The sequence below is a fragment of the Nipponia nippon genome, unplaced genomic scaffold, assembly GCF_047370975.1.
Source record: "Nipponia nippon isolate SJK-2023a ecotype South Korea unplaced genomic scaffold, ASM4737097v1 scaffold_4, whole genome shotgun sequence".
NCBI classification, from domain to species: domain Eukaryota; kingdom Metazoa; phylum Chordata; class Aves; order Pelecaniformes; family Threskiornithidae; genus Nipponia; species Nipponia nippon.
In genome coordinates, this window is record NW_028262358.1 from 120721367 (window position 1) to 120737708 (window position 16342).

General features: G+C 44.1%; 1 protein-coding gene across 4 annotated transcripts in view; it reads right to left on the minus strand.

The window, feature by feature from the left end:
* RUNX2 (RUNX family transcription factor 2) overlaps positions 1 to 16342 on the minus strand; it is a 160662-nt gene that overhangs the window by 105619 nt on the left and 38701 nt on the right. For 2 of the 4 annotated variants that reach the window (XM_087775501.1, XM_087775504.1), the window contains exon 4: positions 884 to 1057. The exons of the other annotated variants lie outside the window; for them this stretch is intronic. In XM_087775501.1, coding sequence (XP_087631627.1) covers positions 884 to 1057 — 174 coding nt within the window. The remainder of the gene's footprint in view (positions 1 to 883; positions 1058 to 16342) is intronic. 4 annotated transcript variants of the gene reach the window in all.

Genomic DNA, 16342 nt, shown 5'->3' on the forward strand with positions numbered 1-16342 from the left:
TGAGCCAAGAGTTTTGTTGATGGACTCACATCTAGGTGAAGTTCTCCAACAGTTCTAGCAAGTGAATTGCTCAGGGGCAACACCTCTTCACATCCTGGACAGACACAAATACGTCAGCACAAGTTTTCAGTGTAGAAATGGCCAAAATTAGGTAGAGGTTGTTTTGACACTCTTTTGAAAAAATTAAGCAGCTCTGAATTTAGAAAAACGACAAATTCAGTTTATTTTGTAGGCTTCACAGTTTTGTTGCAAACTTCTGGCATAGCTGCAGTTAAACATCTTATTTCGGTTTTATAATCTGTGACACATGGTACTTTATGATTTCTTTCAGCACAATGAAATCTGTCTCTCAGCATGCAATCATAAATGTTGCATACAACCCTCACAAGCAACCTTTGGAGATTTCTCCATAACCCAGTTCGTTTATTGCAACAGTGGTCAGCACTGGTGCTAGAAGGAAACCGCCGTGTGAGAAGATGATTGTGTTATTATTCCAATAGAAAGACCATTAAATGCTGGCTGCTTCCCTCCACACCAGTGCAAAATAAAAACGCTGAATAAAAACGTTCACTCTAATATGTACTATTGCACACACAGAGGAAAAGGCAGAGCAATGTGGCAGTTAGAATTTCACCAGATTCCTACTTAATTTACCCAGATTGACTATTTTGGACTATTTCGGACTTATGGCAATACGATATTTTAAAAAAAGAAAGACATTTTCAGCTTCAAACACTATAGAAAAATCCACTTCCCACCTAGCTTTGCTTGGAACACATCTCTCACTCTGTAACAGCCTGTTTTACTGCAGTTGAGACACAAATATCCATAAGCAATTACTACCGTTGCCTGTGCAAGTCAAACCTATGGTTCTGTCTCTTACCTGTAATCTGACTCTGTCCTTGTGGATTAAAAGGACTTGGTGCAGAGTTCAGAGAGGGCCGTGGGCTCTGGGTCGGGACCCCTACTCTCATACTGGGATGAGGAATGCGCCCTAAATCACTGAGGCGTTCAGAGAACAAACTAGGTTTAGAGTCATCAAGCTTCTGTCTGTGCCCTGGAAACAGCAAATCATAAAATAAAAGCGTTAATAACAAGATTTAGTAATTTAACACACCCAAAAAAAACCCCAAAATGGCCTCTAAGGACCTGTTATTAGATTTAACGGACTTATAGGTATCTCAGCTACCCCCGATAACACAGCCACATCGGTGGGGTGATTTCTGTTTTGGGCATGGTTGTGCTGGTAAAAGCCTTATCGAGTACAACTGTAGCCATATAGATGTGTAACATGTTGCAATTTGGATCAAAATAAGCACTTATAAGGACACCCACACAAGGTCTTTTTTTTTTTTTTTGCTGCTTTAACTACACTAGGTAGTTAAAGGGGCAAACTTTCTTTTCCAAAAGCAAGCCTCATATGTAAGTACAAGTTATCAAGTGGGACAATTACGCCATGCCTGGTTTATACGTTGTGGATTTTTGCGAAGAAAATGCAAGCTTTTCTTCTCCGCTTATTTTTTTTCTTTACCTCTGTCACAGTTAGTCATTAGCTTTCATTTCTCTGGGAGATTTTCCAAAAAGTAAATAGTCATTGTCATTTGAGAAGAGCAGTATCACAAGGAAAACTTTCAAAGCTGCTGGCCAAGACTGGGTCCTACCCTCCCTTGCATGGTCACCATTCCTCAGTGCTCCTACTTCTCTCCCCAAAAACAGGCTAACTGCCCTCGTGCCATATGGCCCCATTGGGAGCACTCATTTAGGGGCGCTCGGCTGTCAAAGTGTAAAAGGGAAAAATGGCAAAAGCAACAGGATGCCCCAACTGGTACTGCTCATATTGTCACTGAGATGTTTCAAGGCTAAAGGCTTTGCTTCTTTAATTTTTGTCTTTTTGCTCCCAGGTTTAATTTCCTTCCAAAGTAGTTATAGGATGCTCCTCACCCAATGGCGCCTTTGAACATGAGGCGCAGAAGGTGTTATTTCTCTCATTCAACATACGGAGAAACAGGCATGCATAGAGATTAAGGTCAGGACTAATTTTACTTAACTTTAGCCATTCATAAATCAGGCATCTAGTCTAAACTCTTCTAATGTAGACTTCCTCTACAGTTAATGGAAAGAAATAGCTACTTCCAGAGGGCAATTAATCTCATTTGTCTCTGACACCAGTCTTAAAACAGGATGATTCACCTTCTGAATTTGCTTTCTCTTCCTTCTCCGATCAGAGAGGGAGCACACATGACTAGTTTAATTAGACACCCTCGCCATTACTCAACATTAAATGGAATGAATCTTACCCTAAGTTACCGACCAAGGTCACACAAAAAACCTCTGGCAGAGCTGAAATGGGGGCCCAGACCCCCTGGCTGCAACCCAGAACCACGTCTGCCTCCATCCCTGGAAGCGGTGCTGGGGCACAGGCACAAGTAGTAAGTGGGTAGGATATTTTTATGCTTTTAACAACAAGAAGGGTCCCTGGTAGGGTCTGGGCTTGGACCCTTCCAGATGATCCCCAGTGGCTTGAGATAATCCACGTTGTCCCTCAGCAGTGTGAACACAGCCATCTGTCTGGAGGCTATGAGAGTTCAGCTTTCAGACACGGTCAGATTGTCCCATCGGTCTTAGGGCCAGAGAACCAATTCTGGCACTGGTTAATTTATTTTAAAAGCATAAATGAGGCCACTGAATCTTGAGATTAAACTATCAGACTACCACTCTTAAAAAAATGCCTTTTAATGGTACCTTTCACCACAGTACTGAAGTACATGGGTTCACATCATCTAACTGGGACCATGGTGCCTACACGACATAGAGGCAAAGCAATGTCAGTACTAGACAGCTAAATCCAAACTAGATTCAGAGAAATCATGGTTCTAGATAGCGAAGTGAAGGATTTGGGTTGGGAGATGAGAAGAAACTGGATGGAATTTAATTTTGGAGAAACTTCTCTAGCAATTAAAAAAGATTAATTAGTTGACCCATTATTTTGTACTTTGAAGTATGATTTTTCTCCCCCTGCATGACTCAGTCTAAAAGCACGGGGTAGGTGGGAGCTTTCTCCTTAAGGAGAAGGTGCTGCTCTGTGTTAGAGCTGACATTGGTGGCTACTCCTCGCGTCAGGAGGTATCGATCACTTTAAATGGGGAACAATTTTTGGTGGGCTTGTAACAACTCCGTAATGGCAGCTTAATTAACAGGATAACATCTAACCTGGTAGTCTTTAGCATTATCTTTTCAACCTATTTAAATTATAACTTGTACAAGCTGGGTGCCGCTAAATCTGAAGAAATGACTTTCACACACATACACAGTCAGTATTCTCTTGGGATTTTTCCTTCTCCATCTTTTCCTCCACAATTTTTATGTTTTTGCTTTTCCCTTTGCCAGTCCTATTTTCCACTCTGTCTTTTAAAGGCATTTCCTTCCCCTCCCCTTTTTTCATCTACTCATTCCTAACCACATTTTGGCAAATTCAAGAGGGCTCAAAATAAGGCAAACATGATTGGCCTATCTCTGGCCTCACACGCCAGGGCTGACTTTATCTGGGAATGAATCCACCCCCAAAGTGAATTTTATTTTGAATTTTTGTAGAAAAATCCTGTGCTCTGTGCCTTTTTGCTAAAGACTCACTAACAAACCAGTGCACAAACTATTTTAATTGTCTTCAGATAACTCAATGAACACTTGTTATATAGGTCACCACTCCTGCACCAACCTGTGCCCGATAACCCCCAGCTTTGTTTTCATCACGCTCTGTTTGCCCGTGCATAGCTTTGCTAGAAAAGAGTTTAATTATGTGTATTATTATTATAGTGAACTAGGTCTATCACAGAAAGACCAAATTCAGCAGGTTAGCAGTGCACTTTAGTGTAGGCAGGTGGAAAAAAAGGAAGAAAAAAAAGGAAAAAAAGAGGGGGGAAAAAAGAAGTAAGAAGAAAGATTCCCACATCTGGTTGAATTGAAATGATCCAGAGATGTGTGGGTTTGGGTGTTGCCACTTCCCCCCCCAAAAAAAATAAAAGTAGGGGAAAGAGAGCTATATGCACATCTGGAAGACCCCAGGCATCAATGGAACTGCAAGTCCCCAGAAAGCAGCAAGGGGCCGAAGGCAGACTTGCCTTCCCCTTCTGGACATTTAAAATTTAGGGTTGTAACACGGAGTCATGTTGTGACAAAGAGATCCACAGAAGGAGCCACACTCGCCCAGTGCAACGTCCTGGTGAGATGAGATTACATTACAGCTTCGCACGTTATGGGTTACTATGCTTTGATAAAAGCTAAGACGTGCTCACATTGAAAGTAAGCAGGAAACTCAACAAAAACTTCATATTCAGGAGGTGCTCACAAAGAAGTGTAGGCAACTTAAATAAATCTCTTGCCCTGATTCCTGTGCAGAAAAAAAAAAAATCCTATTAAGTACAGAGAAGCCATGAGGTATAGGCTGAAAACACTCTAAAAAGGCCTTCTGAGTAGCACATAAGCAGCAGCAATGAAATATGTGATACATGTTTAAAACTCATTCCACAAGCTGCTTTTCATCTCTCATTGATATATGTGTCCGTTGACAGAGAAATTCCTGATCCCAGGGGAGTGTGCTAAGAAAAGCTGTATTCCTTGGTCGCAGTCATGAGGCGTAATTTTATTTCAGGAAAAAAGATTAGGGTAGCAAGTGTGGATAGCTCAGGGAGAATCTGTGATCTGCTGCAGCACTGAGTACATTCAAAAGCAATATAAAAGCTACATAAAGAATAAAATAAAATAATATTGCAGCTATCCCAATGCCTGCAATACTGCATTTAGTGCCGGTTGCTCTGTTACAAAGATGATTCTGTGGAATGGATTGGGTTTGGAGGGGGACAAAATGGTTACGGACACAGGCAGCCTTGATACAATATGCAGTCAAAAAGATTGAGACTGTCCCATCAGTTACTGAATAAGGTTGGGACCCAGTGGCTATTAGAATAGATCAGGTCACAGGCAAGGAGACAGGAAAGAGGCGAGAAAAATTGAGAGTTAATAGACAAAAGCTACACAAGCTGTTCTGATTTGTCTGTTGTCATGTCCAAAACATGTCAGATACTGGAAATCCATTATACGCTCCAAAATGAGGAGCAATATTCTGTTCTCTCACCGCTACGCAGCTGTTTCAAGCCAAACACCAACCTGAGTACTGGTTTCTGGAGACAGAAAGCATTGCCATTAATCCACCCCAGTACTAATTTTGGCCATTTTATGTGAACCAAACCAGAAAATAGTACTAAGGGAGTGCAACGAAGTCAGTGCAAACTGCAGCCAGCCAGACGGTGCCTGCGCTGCTGCTTCAGCTTGCCAGTCCAGGACGGCCTCAGAATGTGTTAAAATGGCCCATAGAAGCTCATGTTCGATTATCACATCCCAGGCATGGCAGAAGATGTGAGGAGGCTTCATCTCCAACTTAAATCATTTCAGTTTAAACTAAACAAAGGAATGTCTCCCAGATCAAAGCAAGGCAATCTTAAGTCTGCTGGATGTGGTAACTGGAAAGGGACGTGAGCTCCTCTCTCATCACTGAACTTCCACCGCTCCGCTGGAGAAGTCAAGATGTAAATTGGGCCATGGAAGAGGCTGACTTGCAGAATGTAAATGTGGTGTTGATGCTTGAAGATTTTTACCTCCTCAGGGAGGAGGGGTGTGCGTTTTTATCTTTCAGCTTGTGGGTGTGGAACTGAAAACTAATCAGATTATGCTACACGTGGCCTCGCCAGATGCTGACACTCAGGGACTCCCTTTCTTTGTACCGTGTACACCACCCACCAGTTTTTTTGTGTGTGTGTGTGTGTTGTTTTTTTTTTTTTCTGGTACCAAGGAGATCTGGTTACCAGATTTTCAATAGATGCTTTTATCACTCTCAAGTGGGTTAGCTATTTTCAGTCATCGCCCAGTTCTATCTTTTCTGTTTTTGCCTTAACAAGAAGTATCGTGGGAGTCAGGTGTCTCTGTAAAAGAGCCAAGGGAAGGCAGAAAGGTCATGAAAGCAAGAACCTGGGCTCTCACCTGCTGGGGACACATTTGCTGGGACATCCTAAGCAGAATGGAGGGTGATGACCCAACATGAAATACCACCACGGTTTGTGTTTGCTGTATGTCATGAGTGTGCTCAGCACCAGCTGGTGAAGTTTGGAGAGTCACTCCATGGAATGACTACAGCTGGAAAGGGCAAACAACATATAACTTCTTGGAATGCCAGGGCCAGTCACCGAGGCTTTCTATGGCTCTGGGTTCAGTGCTGAGACTGAAAAAGAAGAAAACTTTAATGGAAAAGGGGCTTTCCTTCAGGCTAAGGAGTGGCAGAAAGAAGAAGAATCACCTAGTTCACAAGCTATGAATTTACAGCCTATACATCCCAAGCTTTCCCTGACTTCAAGAGAAGCACATCAGAGCCCAAGAACCCAAGTTTTTATTATTCCCACTGTTCTCCAAAGGTGAAGTGCTTTAAAAAGGTAAAGAATGGGCACATTTTTTCCTACTAACATTGTATGTCTTTGAGACAAGCACTCTGATTATGTCTTTTTCAACACCAGCACACTAGTGACATATTTCTGTGTACATGCTGTAGAAGACAATTTCACACCACAAAAAAGATCGGTTACATATCCTCTGAATTTCACCATAAATTCTCCTTAAATTCTCTTTAGATGTCTTCCTGCATTTCATCCCATTTGGTCCTACAGATCAGATGTAACCAGGAGATACTGATACAGGCTTGACTGTGAATTCAGCTACAGGCTTATAAAACTGAAGTCAAGGGAGCCACATTTATGCTATGGCAAAGGAGTTGAGACCTGAGCTTAAGGCTTCCTAACAGCTGGTGTACAGGGACTGAATAACGCTGAGCATTCAGCATGAAGCAAAAATATTCATTGTTCTGTTGCAAATTTCAGACAATGCATCATTGCAGCAAGATGTCACTCCAAAACAGTGTCAATCTGTGTTCTGGAGGTAAAAATAAGACAGCCATAAATCAGCAAAAGCCCAGAAGACGCACGTCAGCTCTTTGCAAGAGAAAATCTCTGAAGCAAGTCGCAAGCGTCCCTCCTGAGTCCCTTATCTTGTGACAAACTGTCATCCCCCCAGCCAGTCCTACCGAACGCACCCAATCCAAAGTTCGTGACAAAAAACCCAAAATACAAAAGAGCCAAACAGTTTTTACCCAGGAAAGGGAAAAGCTTGGAACCCTTCCAGTCTCTTGGGTAAAGACACAATTATGAGAAGAAAAATATAATCCACCCAAGAGACATAATTACATAATTAGGCCATAGGCTGTGCATAGGAAAGGTTCTTATAGTTCATAAAACAAGGAGCTACATAGGTGCAGTAACTGCAGTTAATTCACTCAATGGAGAAAAAAAAGATGTTTGTTTTTTAAATAGCTGAGGGCACCAGTTTGCATTAGACTGGAGAGCTTATTCTCCCAACTGTACACAGAGCCCTATTAGTGTCAACAGGAGTCACTCAGACGCAGGCAGAAAACAAGACTTTGTCTCTTTTTGTTCTTAAAAAAGACATATTTTTTACCCAAAGCAGGTAAGCCCTGTACCTGAAACTACTGCAGAGAAATGGAAATAAATAAAGACAGAGGATCGTACGCTGTGGATGGGCTCAGTTCCTATACAACAGATCTAACGTGGCCCATTGCCAAAATCCCGCTGAGCTCCTCCTTCCCGACCCCTTCTCTCCCGAAGGTCTGCAGACTACTGGTACAGCTCCAAATGGGCCAGATCCAGCTCCCAGGGGAACCAGTTACGCTACTGTCTTCCCGGAGCTGTGGCTCCAGCCCGGGGTGAGCAGAGGCAGGGGCAGGTTTGAACATCAGCGTAGAGGTCAAGCCCGCACAGCATCTCTGGTGTCGATGGTCATCTCCCTACTGACTTACTGGGAGCAAAAGCAAATGTCGACCCAGCTCATCTCGCAGGCAGCCCGCCCAGCACGGGACGAAGGCAGAGCTTCCAGCAGGTCGAAGGGAGGAAGGGGCAGGAAGGGTGAGGGGAAACGACCCCATGGGTGTGTAACCTGTGTCCCTTTGTGCCCATGGGAATGACTCTAACTCAACCGCTGCAAAGCCTTCAAGGATATAAAGTGCTATCAGTGCTTTTTAAAGTTCAGCTGGGGTCTGTGAAAAGCACGCATCCAGCTGAAACACAGACCCAGAGGTCAGGGATTTTCAGCAAATGGCAACAGCTGCAAAGGAGCCTCTCGCTCCCAAAATTTCTCTACATAGAGAGGCGAAAAATGCCTGCTCGGAGCAGGGCTCCAGGCTGCTCCTCCGGCAGACAGGGGACTGATGAGGGGCATGCGGCAGGGGCTGAGCTGGCCAGGAAGCCTGCACAGGGGAAGTTGTGTTAAAACAGCAAAACCGGAAGATTGAACGAACGAAACCAAAAAGGTGCTTTGAGAAAAAGGACAAGCAGAGCAGGAAGGGGCTCGAGTGGGATTGCTTTTGCACCGGTTCCCTCCTACCCTTCAACTCATGCCAGCATTGCGGGATCCACGCTGCCCTCTGCTCTGCCCCTCTGCTGCGGTACGGCCTCGGCTCGCCAGTAAATGAGCAAGGTCTCACCTTGCTGTAGTGGTTTTTTTTTCTTTCTTTCTTTTATTTTTGAAAAGATTTTGACTTCTGACTTAGATCTTGAAGCTCGTTCTGCAAAGCTGAGCAACACCCCGTATGAACATCAGCACAAACTGGGTCGGGGAGGGAGCGGGTGGGACCCCCTTGCGCCACGATGCTCTGCCTGCACCTTTATCCATCCTTCATGAACACAAAGGAATCTGTGCGCACGTGTACCAGGAAACCGGCTAAACATTGCTGGCATCGCCACTCGGAGACATTAAAGACAACTCATATAAACAGAGACTGTCACGCAAGTCTCGGTCGCTGCCTTAATTCCCTTTGCATGCTGGTATCTGTTACGCTCTCCCCCTTCTCCTCCCCCCCTTTTTTTTAGCAGAAGGGGGAAAGAGGGAGAGCAAGGGCTGTCCTGCAAAAGCGCAAGAGCTCCTCATTCTGACTTTATCATCCTCATCCTAACGCAGCAATATCTTTCAGGAATAAGGCTTTTTCCCCCCCGCAAAGGTAGCTATCCTATAAAGAACCCACCAACCTCTGTTGCTTGCTGCAGCGACTGGCAGTAAAGATCATAGCAAGTGAAGGGGGTGAGGGGGGGAGAGAAAAAAAAATCTCCTTGAATTGGCCTCCCTCCAGCTGGCAGGAGGGGATGGTTTTCTTAACGCTTGCAGAACCTGATTACTTTAAAAGAATGAAAAGGGGGAGGGCGATGTAAACACAGCCATTAAACCAGATTTAAGGCGCTTAGTTTAAATCTAGTCTGAGCGCTCTCCAACGCCACGCTGCTCTGCTCTCTAGACATCAATAGGGTGCATTTTCATTTTTGGTTTTGTTTTACACCCCCAAAACCGGGAGCGTATTGTAGGCTGAACGCTGTGGTTACAACAGGAATTCAGGCACGGAAGAAACAACGGTTAAGCAATAATAGATGGATGTGTGCATGTTTGCACTGTATCTTTCAACAGATTGTTTTGGTGCGTTAGAAGACTACTGTGTTTATATCCATGCGGCAGGTTTTAAGCAGATTGTTTAAACTTGATTAAAGTGGGATATTTCTAAAATAACCTTACTAATAAAATTCAGATGGCTAAAGAAACCTGAAAACGTGGTTAAAAATAAAAAAGATGCCATTTCAATCTGCACTGGCGGGAGTAACATGATATAAACTCCAAAAGAAAACAGTCTTTACAAGTTCGACTTGAAGGATTATCTTGTGTATCAGCACCCTCTGTAGCAGAGTAGCATTTATCCACGTATCCACCCACATTAATGCTGTTGCACAATTTACTACAGCCATGATAGACAGATAATTGCTTTATCCACCCAAGTGTGATAAACGGAGTCTACTATGTTAATCCTTGTATTCTTATTGTCTGCGAATGCCAAGTAAGGGAGAGACGTATACTGAAAACCCTGCCCTCTCCTTCCAAAACTACTGGAGTTTACTCACCCTCAGACCTGCTAAAGTGTTCTTACTGCATTCCACTCCCCTGCTTGCAGCGCCAAGTATTTTGAGTAGTGTCAAGTTATTGTTATATAAAGGGCACCTACACTCAGGCTATATGGAGGCAGAAGCCAGGATGCAGCAGCCTTTAAAAAAAAAAAAACAACCACCCTCAAACATCTTTTCCTACTCAGTAAGTAAAACAGGCCAAGTATTATTTGTTCCTGGGCATAGCACAGAAAGTAATTAACCTGTCCTTCTAAAACTAGACATCTATTCAGTTTGTGTGGAGTCTGTCTGACTGTTGAGAAATGTCATTTAGCTGCTGGCCCACCAGTGTTTTCCACAAAAATCTATAAAGATTTTTTATTTTGAATGTCAAAAACAGGCGTATCCTTTAAAAGGTTTACAGATTCCTGGCAGCTCCATCAGCTTAGGTCTGTGGCATCAAATTTGTAATGACAGTTTGATGGATGTCTCCTTTTCTTCCTCCTGAAAGGTATAAAGAATGGGTGGTTCCCCCAGTAAAAATTATGCTTAACGCTGTTCTTTGCTCTTATTTATATACTCCAGTGTGTAAAATCTCATGCTGCTGGCAATGAGTGGGTTTATTGGGGCAACTTTCACGTTGCAGAAGGTATTCAACTTTCTGTGTAATCAGAGCACTTGCACAGGCACCTACAGGATGCCTAAGTTTTGAAGATGCACAGCCTTAAAGCGGCACATAAATGATGCAGCTGGGCTTAAGAGGAGAAACGTTGGCCTGAAGATCCTGCCAACAGTCCTGGAGATGAGTCGCAGTTTTTATCCCCTTGTTATGCTCCACCTCTATCTGCCAACACCAGCAGGGGCATTCCTGTCTCAGGTGGAAGCTGGGATGGATTAACCTCTGCTTTCAAGCCTTTGAGGGAAAGAAAGTGTCATTTAAAGGCTAAAACACAGCCATAGGGGATGCATAGATGAGAGTTCAATGTTAATAGAATGATAGAATTGTTTAGGTTGGAAAAGACCTTTAAGATCATCAAGTCCAACCGTTCACCTAACACTGCCAAGTCCACCACTAAACCATGTCCCTAAGCACCACATCCACCCATCTTTTAAACACCTCCAGGGATGGGGACTCAACCACTTCCCTGGGCAGCCTGTTCCGACGCTTGACCACCCTCTCGGTGAAGAAGTTTTTCCCAATATCCAACCTAAACCTCCCCTGGCGCAGCTTGAGGCCATTTCCCCTTGTCCTATCCCTTGTTACTAGGGAGAAGAGACCGACCCCCACCTCGCTACAACCTCCTTTCAGGTAGTTGGAGAGAGCAATAAGGTCTCCCCTCAGCCTCCTCTTCTCCAGACTAAACAACCCCAGCTCCCTCAGCCGCTCCTCACAAGACTTGTGCTCTAGACCCTTCACCAGCTTCATTGCCCTCCTCTGGACACACTCCAGCACCTCCAGGTCCTTCTTGGAGTGAGGGGCCCAACACTGAACACAGTACTCGAGGGGTGGCCTCACCAGTGCCCAGTACAGGGGCACTATCACCTCCCTGGTCCTGCTGGCCACGCTATTCTTGATACAGGCCAGGATGCCATTGGCCTTCTTGGCCACCTGAGCACACTGCTGGCTCATATTCAGCTGGCTGCCAAACAACACCCCCAGGTCCTTTTCTGCCAGGCAGCTCTCCAGCCACTCCTCCCCCAGCCTGTAGCGTTGCATGGGGTTGTTGTGACCCAAGTGCAGGACCCGGCACTGAGCCTTGTTGAATCTCATGCAGTTGGCCCCGGCCCATTGATCCAGCCTGTCCAGGTCCCTCTGTAGGGCCTTCCTACCCTCCAGCAGATCGACACTTCCACCCAACTTGGTGTCATCTGCAAACTTACTGAGGGTGCACTCGATCCCCTCGTCCAGATCATCAATGAAGATGTTGAACAGGACCGGCCCCAACACTGAGCCCTGGGGAACACCACGCGTGACCGGCCGCCAACTGGATTTGACTCCATTCACCACAACTCTTTGGGCCCGGCCATCCAGCAAGTTTTTTACTCAGCGAAGAATGCGCCCAACCAAGCCATGAGCAGCCAGTTTCCCCAGTACAATGCCGTGGGAAACGGTGTTACAATGTTGCCCACTGACTATCACTAGTGATACTGAAATGGAAGGTATTTTATGCATCTGCAGCCAATTAATATTTATTATTTTCTTTAATAACTTGGATGATGCAATAAAAAGCACGATTATAAAATCTTGAGATGACATCCAGTAGGGAGGAGTCCTCCAGACTTTGGAGAAAGGGATCAGAATTCAAAACGATCTTAGCGAATTGGAGAAATTATATTTGACGTGTCATTAGTAAAATGGCATGCATTAAAAGTTAAGCGCATTGTACTACGATTTGGAGTAAGAAATCTAATGCTCCAATGCACGGCAACAACAAACCTATTAGCCAGCAGCACCGCAGAGGAAGATCTGGGGGCAGCAGGGAGTTGCAAGTTGAATGTGACTCAATAATAGGATTCTGCCTTTTAAAAAAAAATGAAGTAAATGCAGCTCTGGGAAAGATTAATGGTTAAGTTGCATAGAAGACATAGAAGGTAACTATTACACTGTGCTCAGACGTGGTGAGACATCAGCTGGACTGCTTTATGGTTTGGGACACCACCTTCTAAGAAAGATACAAATGAGAGAGAATCCAGAGAAGAGCAACAGGAGCGATAAGAGATTTAGAAAGCATGACCTACATGGAAAAGTTGAAGGAAATACATTTGTTTAGTCTAGAAAAGCGAAGAGCAGGAAAGGACATGATAAGAGTAAAATGTTTTCTAAAGAAAATAGTAATCAATTGATCTCTGTGTCAGCTGAGAACAGAACAAGAAAAAGCTGGCTTCACTTGAGGTAGAGGAGATTTAAGAGATTAATATATGATATTAGCAAACTCCTTTTTAAGTATAAAAGAAAAAAAAACACAAAACCCAGACTTGGTAAGTAAGTGGAAGGCACAGTACTGGAGGATTTAAGAATTTGGACAGATGTCAGTGATGATCTAAGTATATATAATACTTCCTCTGAGGAAAAATGGACTAGGTCGCCTGAGGTTTCCTTTAGCCTTACTGTTCTAGGACTCTAGGATTCTAGGATTGTCTGTGCTTGGTTAAGTCACGTACACAATATTTTTAACATGAGTACATCAAGTCAGGCAGCTCAGGCTAACTGTAGGCCTGATGCTGCAAAGAGTTCAGCATCTCCCGCTGCCATGAAAGGGCACAGTGAAACGCAGGCTGTGTCTGCTTAGGCATCCCAGACCACAAGGAACCTGAGTTTGGAAACGCTGGTCTTAACCCCTCCGTCCCAGAGTTTCCTATGGCTCTAACTTCAGAATAACTGTCATTTCTTTGCCTCACAGTGGATATTACAAGATTGATTTCACCATTAATTTAGCAAGCATGACTCTGAGTTTCCACTAGTTTTTGGAGGAGACACAATGAGGTAAAACTAGAATTTCATGCCCAATGGTCGAGAGTGTTCCTGCATCCCCAGATGAAGGTCCAGAAGACCATTAACATGTTACTAGTCCGTGATTGGTTTTGGTTGTTGCTTTCTTATGTGCGTCTGCTGGTTACTCGAAGAGAGATGGTCCCATGCAGAGTAGCCCTGGTCATCCCCTTCTGCTAAAAGCTATGTGCTCCTCTCCATGCCAGTATGAAGAACAAGGGACATCAAAATGACAAACTTCTTGGGGAAAAAAAACACTAAGCCTGGAAGCAAATGTTTTGGACAACCTATGTTTTCTATGAGAGTGTAAGGAACTCCCCAACGCAGTGAGAGACTATAAAATCCTGGGATTTTCCAACAAGACAGCCTCATTATTTGCATTATTTGCTCCTGGAAGTGCTTCATTCATAACTACCTCCAGTGGATATTTTTTTTTTCCTTGGACGGAAAAGAAAAGCTACATTCTGCTGTGAGCTACACAAACACAAATCCCGTCCTTGCTACAGGAACTCCAGCCCTACATACATTCATCTCACGTTAAACCCCCCGAGCCCTAAGGCTGACTGCCTCTACCCTGCACCGGCTGTTTAATAACATCATGCCCAAAACTCAGCAAAGCATTGCAAGCGCATGAGATGCAAAAGTCGGTGGCCGAGGTTAAGCCTGTCTTTACGGGCTTTGCAGGTCGCTAATTCAGTGCCTAAGCCAGGTGTTTAACCTGCTCGGGGCGAAGCCTCTACGGAAAGCCCCAGGGGGGAGAGAGGGGAGGGAGGTGAGTGACACAACTGCACTTGGCTGCAAGGAATGTAATGTTTTTTTGAAGGGCTCTGGCAGGGGGCTGACCCTTTTGCCGACAGTTGTAAAGTTTGTTTAGTAATGGGGAGCCTCCCGTGAACTTAAAAACAATAGGAAAACAGAGTCCTGGAGAATAAATCGTGCCCCCTGCCCCGGTTGCCTGTGCGTTTGGCTACCAGTAGGTAACAAATCCCCAGGAATGCGGGCGGTGGGGGGGATGCGCCTGCGAGACGGAGCTGGAGGGTGGCCAACACAAGCAGCGGGCGATGCCATTCACGGCGCGGCGAACTGTGCTGATGAACACCCGGGGAAAGCCTGGGAAAGGCTGGGGCTATCGCAGGCAAGATGCTCCCTACAACAGCTCCGGCTGCTTCTGCAGGGAGCTCTTCAGGAGCTTGTCCCACAGAAACCCCAACTACCTCTTCTACTGCTTCTAATAGTACTGAATTTAGTAGAAAGTGGGCATGGCGGAGAAGGTCAGTCCAAACAGGACCTGGTTTTTGTTTCTGAATTCATGAGTCTCCCTTGCTTATACACCAGGGGAGCTCAGAGGGCATTAATTTCTGGTTACTGGACAGGACGTAGCATATGAGACAGGGAAACCTCTGTCTTATCACCAGTCCCCTGAGATGCACAGTCCTCCCCCAAGTTCATTTTTTAGAGAAGATTATAGCTCACAGGCTTTGCTTTCACCCTGCTGTAACTACTCCATTATATCACTGCTAAACAGAAATCCACTTGGGCATTACACTGTGGGTGCAATCTGCTGGCAAAGGAAAATAAAAGAAACAGAAGCTGTAAATGCCTAGCTATAAAAATCACAAGTCGTTCAAACGGGCAGCTGTGGAGTTAATGGCTTTCAAAGATGTACACAAGCACGTACATACAGCCCTACCTATAGATATGCTTCGAGCTTGGAAAGACATTAGAACGCCTTGGATAGTCACTGGTATTGCTTCGAATAATCTCTAACTATTTTATTATTATTTTGGTGAGTCATTAAGTTTGGATGCCCACTACAGTGCACCAGTGGAAAAGATCTCTGCAATGCAAGAGTGGCAAGGATATTTTATTCTGCTCTCTTAAAACAGGCAGAAATAACGCTAAAGTACTTAAATTCTGGAAATACTCATCATCCCCATGCTATTAATATCATCTCAAAAACTCATTCTATTTAAAGCAAGTTTCTTTCTTTGGGTTTTATTTTGTGGGTGGCAAATACTCATTTAATTTGCAGGATAAAGAAGTATGAACCTACAATTGGAAAAATGGGATTGTATGGGGCCCGAGCTATCCGCCAGAACCATGAATAGAGGCTTTGCTACCGTCTTCAGTGGAAGACAGCCTGGCCCTGAAGTCTTTACAGCTTGCACAAATTTGAACTTTATTATTTGCTTTGTTTTTAATGTCGTACGACTCATTTTAAGGAATAATATAGCTGCTTCCACTGTAATGGTTACAGTTATGTGTCCGCGAGGCCAAAAATTGATCCCTTGGTTATGGAATTTTAGATACAAGCTGTGTAGTCTACCTTTCAGCCCTACCGTTTGCTTTTTTTTCCACAGAGAAAATAAAGCACGCTCAAGCCATTGGCACCGTTTATTACAGGACAACACATACATATGAGGGTTTTCCTTTTTCTTTAAGCACAACCCTGATTTAATTCCATCAAAGAAAGATGGAAAATAGAACACAAAGTGCTCTTCCCCTTTTGTCCAAGAAAAGTAAAACAAGCAACGCTGGTGATGCTGAAGAAATTGGATATCTTTTAGTGGTACGTGGCCTTGGGTTTTTTTTACAAGTAAAACTCATCTGTCTTAACCAATTTAAATGAAGTAAAAAGGCAATAACAGAAAAGAGGGATGAAAAACTTTTTCCAGCTTCAACACAAACTGTGCGGAAGTCAAGGCTTAAAAAAAAAAGTGATTTTTTTCAGTAAAAGTCTACAGTGAGCTCAGCACTACGACAAAGGAAGAAATTTGGTATTTAACTCTTCTCCAGGTAGGACGGATTGTTCCTTGTC